Genomic DNA, 7,740 nt, shown 5'->3' with positions numbered 1-7,740 from the left:
TTCATAGAATACAGATGGAAATAAATTGGAAGTTACATTTGTTCAAATGCAAATAAATAAATAATAATCATTAAACGAAAATCCTAATTAAATAACCCTGTTGTCAATATTTGCAGTAGCAGAAGTCTTAATTGGGATTTTCGTTTGATAATAATTACTATTTCATAGAATGTTTTCTTGTTTTTTTAGAAGATGTCCGCTTTGTGAATAAATGATGCGATTGTACATAAATAAACTAATAATGATTAATTCAATAACGTTACCTTTTTCTATGGTAGAACATAACAAAATAAGCCTTCTGCTCTCCAGAACTCCACAAAACTTACCAATTTACTCGTGAATTTCACAAGTTCTCAAGAATTATACATGGTAGGGTGTAAGTTATAAATAAAACATCGATTTACACAAAGCATCTGCCAAATCTCAGCCATAATAATCATGTAAGAATTTGGTTCAACTGCTGCTTCTAGCGTCTCCCCTTACAAAATTTTCCCGGAGAATTAATCAACATAAGCAAGCGATGTTAATCCAAGTTCTATTTCTTTTTCTCTTCTGCCATTTAATCCAAGTAATCATTGTTGAAGCATACGTTTCTATGAAGGCGTGATTCAAGTACTTCTAATTTATCATGTTATTCAATATAAACTATTCACATAAAATGTAAAAACTAGCTATTGAAAGAACGATATTTTACTGGAGATCATAACTATCTGAGAGAAGAAGTTCTGGGAGTGAATAGGAACTTTTACTTTGGTCAGTTTCAATCCAAAACTGCGTTTCTAAAAAGAGGAAGGAACAAGTAGAATTGGCAACGTCGGAGTGATCCCAAGACAATGCAAATACCTGCATCTATTGTATTGGTCACCCTCCAATTTCCTTACGCCTACTTCATTGTGTGTATGAATGTACCCCGTATAGCGGGAATTTGAGTGATCCCGTTTCGACAGTTAAATTCCTATGAGAAAAAATTTTGTGACATGGATAGAATTTGATTTCTTATTTTATTGATAGATTTTTTATGTGTTTTAGATTTAAGATTTTTCAGGAGAAAAGACTCTGATATTAGAATAATACTTTCCGTAGTTGAACTTTAGTGGGAAAATATAATTTAGTGAGTAAGTAGTATTATTGCAGCGACAATAAGATTCTGCCAACTTATGTCTAAACGACTCTGGGAACCAGCAAGTTCAGGGATATTTGCTAGTTCTCACGGATGAGGCGGCTACACGAGGCAAAGACAAGGCGGATGTTTGTTAGCCTGTAGATATTTTCACAGAGGAATACTGCAGACCTGGCAAGTACCCGCTTGCCGAATCTCGTGAGAACCGACTCTTCCAATAGCAGCAGTTAGGCCTTCTGGCACACTGACGTGGAGAGGGGGAAGTTTTCCGGACGGAAAACATCCAGTCGTTAAACAACCGAGGTATTGATCGGATCAAAATCCAAACCGTATTGCAAAAAGTTAAGTTATTTTTCCGGCATTATGATATATGTGAGTGTCCTGTGGTTTGGGATTACGGTGGGAGTGATAGCTGTGGGTAAGTGCCAAAATTTCTAGCTCGTTATAAAACATTTTCACCCGGTCGAGACCCTAATTAATAAAATCATTGTTGTAGTAAATTTCTAGTTAGCAGAACCTTATTGGAAGGTAGTTTTTGAAGGAATAATATTTGGATAAAATGTACTGCATATTTCATTCTTTAAATTTCAAGTAATTGACATAGCCTAATAAATGAGAAATTCTTTAGGTAATACAATGTTGTTGTCTATCCAGTTCCCATGACTTCCTTGAGGTAGTAATAAGATATCTTCAACCCCCATCAAGGGCGGTTACAAAACTGGTGGCATGCTGTGGGATGGACTGCAAAAATGTCTATCGAACCAGTTCAGAGTCATGGGACAAAAATTCACTGTTAGAAACGAGAAAATAATAGAAAATTTGAATTGAAAAATAGATTTAATTGAGAAAGTGAATGTTGATTACTTTATTATAATCAGATCTTAGATGGAAATAGAATTGTTAGATTGATAGAAATAAGATTTTTCAGAGAAACCATTCAAAATTTAAGATTTCAAGTCAACCCTTCAAGATGAATGAAGTACAACCTGATCTACCTGTTCAAAATGTAGATAGATCAGAAATAGAGTGTTTACAAGAGCAATTGAGACAACTTAGGGCACAATCGGAACGTGAACACTTAGAAAAAGCTAGATTACAGCAAGAGTTAGACACTGTTAATGCTTCAAACAGTCAACAGGTTCGACCAACAACTTTAGTACGTAAGGATTTAGGTTTACAATCACTTGTAAGAACATTTTCAGGTGAAGAAGGTGGACAAAAATTAGAGGAATTTATTCAAAATTAAAAATTTGTAGCACAGTCTGGTAATTGGTCTGATAACGATAAAAAGCTCATATGTAAATTAAGAACATCTGGGGCCGCGTCTGTCTGTTTGAACACTCATCCCGAATTATTATCCGAGGGAGCAACTTTTGTCGAGTATGAAAAAGTTCTTCTAGAAAGATTCAAAGAGTTACGAGAACCTGAAAGTAATTTATTCGCGTTGAGTGCAATTAAACAACACCGGAATGAGCCAATACGCGCGTATGCGGATCGCTGTCGAGAATTAGGCTTAAAAGCTATACCAATCCCCAACGATCATCCTGCAGAAGCTAAATACGCTCGCCTCCAACTAGATAGAACGGTTTTGACAGCTTTCATTCGAGGATTATTTGGTTCCGCGTCTATAACCCTACAAGTTCATCCCCCAAAAACCTTGGAAGAGGCGGTAGTCGTAGCCGAATGAGTTGAACAAGCGACCGCATCCAATCAAGACAACGTGTTTGCTCTTTCATTTAAGAAGGATCAGAATGTGAAAGCATACGGATATTTTAAGAGCAATCCAAATACACAGCTCAGACAGTCTGATAAGAAGGGACCTTGCTTTGCATGTGATAGGATGGGTCACTTTGCTAGGGAATGTACCAACACGGGAACAGACCATTCCCCAAATCAGCTGAGAAATTTTTCTGAGTCACAACCGCGTAAATTCTACAATAAATTTGTGAGATACTGTTTTGTTTGTGGAGAATCGTCTCATACAGCGTATAATTGCGCTAAACGCGCTGCTCCTGTGGAAAATGAAAACATTAGTGCCCAAAAAACCTCGGTACTCAGAAAACTAAGATTGGCTGGGAGTCGCCCAACTACTCAACCTAATCATGGAGAGGGGCATTGCAATATAGTTCCAAGAGTATCAACTCGCGGTAGATGAAGTCACATTACCATCGAGATTGAAGGTCAATGCAAAAAATTTTTAGTTGACACCAGAGCGGAGATATATATTTTGAAAGAGGCTATTTCAGGTGTAAAACTAATAGAGGAGAAAGCTGTTGCTAAGGGTGTGACAGGCATGAATTTAGCTGTGATAGGAGCACAAGTTTTACAAATAAATGTCTTAAAGTTCAAGGTTAAACATAGATTTCTCATCGCCAATGTTGAGATTAAAGAGGATGGTTTGCTTGGTTGGGATTTGTTATCCAAATTGTACGCAGTTATTGATGTAGGTAATAATTCAATAACATTTGGAGGTGAGAAAGTGGGTGAAGTTCAAAATGAGTCATACAATAGTATGAAAACGTCATATTTTTGTGATTGTTTTAGTGAAAATGAAAGTAGGAAGACTATAAGCTGTAATGCCCCATCCGACCCCACCCATCCACTCCATGACAGGAGGAGGTTTGAGTTCAAAGATCGTGGAATGTCAACAAAGACCCATTGTTCAAATGATCAAGTAATTTTGATTGGAGAAGTTTCAATGAGTTCTCTGTAGAAGCAAATCCACTAGCCGATTGGGGTTATGAATTTTATCCTTATGATTGGTTCATAGTAACAAAGGTAACATTTGCCGATAATGGCAAAATTCACCTTAAAATTATCGATATTGATAGTGAAGGTGACTTTAAACACACTATTAAGTTACCGAAAGAATATTCAGTGGTTTTGAATAAGGATAACATCAGAAGTTTTAATTCTCGTTGATGGGAATTGAATGCAAGCGGGAATCGTATATTCTTAAGACAGTTTCATGGTAACTATAGACGTTGAGTATTAAGATAGCCCGCTCTGAGTGGAATAGGTCTGAGAATATGTAAGTATTTTTAGATATGCTAGCTCATTCCAATTATACTTACATATTGTCGGAGAAAACACTTTAACAATAACGACTGGGATGTTTGTACAGCAAAAGAGCTCAATTTTTTACACAAGCATAATATTGATGAACAGTTTGATTGAACTCTTGACTGTCAGTTGGAAACCAAGCATAATATGGATATTATAGAACTTAGATTATTTTAGAGATGAGGATTCACTTTAATCTGACAGTATAGCAATAGATTATTAAGCAATAGATGTAGAGAGAGAGAGAGAGAGAGAGAGAGAGAGAGAGAGAGAGAGAGAGAGAGAGAGAGATTGATTGATTGATTGGTTATATGCCTTTATTAGGGCGGAATTAGGACTCCTGGTCCTCTCTGCCACACAACCCTTTACAAAAGAAGACAAATTTACATAAGAACAGAAAAAAATAGATTACATATTATGTAATGAGATTACATAAGATTAATATATAAGTAAATGAAACTATTAATCAAAATATAATAAAACAGAATTTTAAACTTTATTTATTTATACAATTGGAAACATTATTTCAAATTCCACTAGATAAATCTATAGGAAAACCTATCAGAAATGAAGATCTAATCAAGTTGCCATTCACTCACACATGCACACAAAACAACCCTAAAAATAAAGATTTTACAAAGTATAATAATTATCAAAAAAATATATTAAGATGAAATATTTTTGTATCTGTAGTTGCATAAAAGGTGGAAATGAGTTAAATCCATGTAGACTGATACAATGTAAATAGACAATAAAAATGAAGCTGAACCCGACCCAAGCCTAATCTGGGCCACCAGATCCCAGCCAATTCAATACTGCCGCGCCAAACAGAGCTTGATCGCCAATACTCTTCACAGTTGGAGGCAACAGATTCCAGATCCGACAAGCTGATACATGGAATGATTTATTATACATAGATGTTCTATGATTTGGAATAACCAATAGTTGGGAGCCCTGCCTGGTACCTCTCACACTACGATCTCCAATAAAAACAAATTTATGTGCCAAATAACCTGGGGTTTTTACATGCAAAAGGTCATGAAGCAGCATCAGAATGTGATACTCCCTCATTTTCTTGAGTTTTGGCACATGTAGTTGCTGGAAAAATGGGGTGATATGATCATCTCTTCTTAGATTGAAGATGAACCGGATGCAATAGTTCTGAGCCCTCTGCAGTCGCTCAGACAAGGCCACAGTCATGTCATTGATCACAATGTCACCGTAAGAGAAGTATGGGAAAATTAATGACTTAACCAGCATCACTTTCACATGAAGTGGAATGAAGTCACCAATTTTCTTAAGCGAGTGGATACTTGCAAATACCTTATTACAGGTGGTGTTGATTTGTTTCGTCCAGTCGAGTGTTTTGTCTATTGTCAGTCCCAGATTTGTAACAAAGTCACTGTAATTCAAATTTATGTCATTTATTTTGATGTATGGTCCATTATCAAAGTTGAAACCTCGGCGAGTCATGAGTTTAGTGTAGCCAATAATTATTGCCTTGGATTTAGTTTCATTAATTCTAAGTCCATGTTTCAAAGTCCAGTCCATAAGAGTCTCAAGTTCACTATTCATATTGTCAACTGTAGCAGTAAAGTCGTTCAAGTCAAAGTGGATGTACAATTGCAGGTCATCGGCATATAGGTGCTGTTTGGAGAATCTGAAGATATTGGTTACATCATTTATATATATACTGAACAAAAGAGGCCCAAGTACAGACCCCTGGGGAACGCCCCTTCCTAAAATGTGATAGCCAGATGAGAACCCATTGTACTTAACAGATTGGCACCTGTTACTCAGGTAGGAACCAAACCAATCCACTACATGAGTGGAGAACCCCAAATTCCTCAGTTTTTTCAACAGGAGAGGGTGGTAGATGCAATCGAAAGCTTTACTGAAATCTATCAGCACTAGCAGAGTAGCCAGTCTTCCATCCATCGCTCTACGAATATCCTCAGTCACACAAAGCAATGCAGTGGTGGTACTGTGGCCTTTCTTAAAACCAGATTGAAAATCACTTAGAGAATTGTTCATTGTAAGATAATTATTAACCTGCTGATGCACTACCCTCTCTGAACCCTTAGAAAGGGGTGAGAGAATATGTATGGGCCTGGAGTCAGACGGTGAAACGGGATTTGGTATTTTATTGAGGGGTAAGACGGCTGAGTATTGCCAGTAGGTTGGAAAAATGGAAGATAGAAGTGAAAAGTTATACAAATGTGTTATATAAGGAAGAGTGACAGGAAGAGTATCTCTTATGAACTTTATAGGAAGAGAGTCCTCACCAACTGCATTGCTTCTGATCCTGTTTAGGCAGTGGAAAACTTGAAGTTCTGAAACTTCAGAAAATTCGAACTCATTTTCTAGAGCATTTACTCGGAGAGTGTCTGCATATGCACGGGCACCCTCATCACTGACTGGGACATTGCAGAAAAAAGAGTTGAGCTCTTCAAGGCTATGAGTAATGTTAGGCAGTTTCTTCTCTTTACCCAACCCCATACTTTTCACGGTTCTCCAGACACTTGCAGAGGAACGATTTTCTGTCAGTAGGGCTCGAAAGTAATGGGATTTCGAATTTCGTATCCTCAGCTTACAATGATTCCTAAGCCTTTTGTACTCTGCAAACATCATTGGACACCCACATCTCTTAGCCAAGCGGAATTTTTTGTCATGCTCGTTCATAAGCTGACGTATGTCCGGTGTTATCCAGGGAGCTGGTCTCCTAGTTACCTTTTTTCACCTCAACGGCACATGTTTATTGAACAGCTCGCACATAATTTGTTGGAATACTTCCAGCTTCTCATCAATAGTAGCAGCCATGACAACATGATGCCAAGGAACAGTGAAAAGGTCAGCAAACAACTCCAAGTAGTTAATATTCTTATAATCATGGTATCTTATGATTCTTGCTTGTGACTTGGGGGCTTTCACAGCATAAATGCAATAAACCAGATCATGAGCTGAGAGACCCGGCACTGGCACCTGTCCATGACTCTTCACAGCATCAGCATCACAAACAGAGACAAGATCCAACAAAGTGTGGGAAGTGGCTGTGTGGTGTGTAGCCTGTAGCGGAAGTATTGTCATATTGCAAGTAAAAAATATTGTCTTTAGTTGTGTCAAGTCAAAAGTGTCACGTCCAAGTAAGTCTGTGTTAAAGTCACCCATAACAATGACATGTCTGTAAGCCGGCATACACTGAATGGAAGAGAGAGAGAGAGAGAGAGAGAGAGAGAGAGAGAGAGAGAGAGAGAGAGAGAGAGAGAGAGAGAGAGAGAGAGAGTGAGGGGGAGAGAGAGTGAATTTCTCAATTCACTTTAATCTGTCAGTATAGCAATAGATGTAGAGAGATAGGGAATTTCTCAATTCACTTTAATCTGTCAGTACAGCAATAGATGTAGAGAGTGATAGGGAATTTCTCAATTCACTTTAATCTGTCAGTATAGATGTAGAGAGGGAATTTTTCCCCTCAAAGGGAAATTATTTTTTCCCACACTTTCTTCATCCCCCTCATCTATACTGGGGAAGGGGAAGGGAAAATCTATTGAGAGAGAGAG

The 7,740-nt window shown here is 37.6% G+C and overlaps 2 protein-coding genes across 2 annotated transcripts in view; one reads left to right on the top strand and one right to left on the bottom strand.

Moving 5' to 3' along the window:
* The window catches only part of LOC111048941 (neo-calmodulin), a 483,793-nt gene that overhangs the window by 106,087 nt on the left and 369,966 nt on the right, over positions 1-7,740 (top strand). The window lies entirely within an intron of this gene.
* Positions 6,920-7,270, bottom strand: LOC120354616. The gene has a single exon (XM_039441978.1). The coding sequence runs from the start codon at positions 7,268-7,270 to the stop codon at positions 6,920-6,922; it is 351 nt and encodes a 116-aa protein (XP_039297912.1).

The sequence above is a fragment of the Nilaparvata lugens genome, chromosome X (assembly GCF_014356525.2).
Source record: "Nilaparvata lugens isolate BPH chromosome X, ASM1435652v1, whole genome shotgun sequence".
Lineage (NCBI taxonomy): Eukaryota > Metazoa > Arthropoda > Insecta > Hemiptera > Delphacidae > Nilaparvata > Nilaparvata lugens.
Note: the sequence above shows the minus strand (reverse complement) of the source record. Positions and strands in the feature narration are given on the sequence as shown.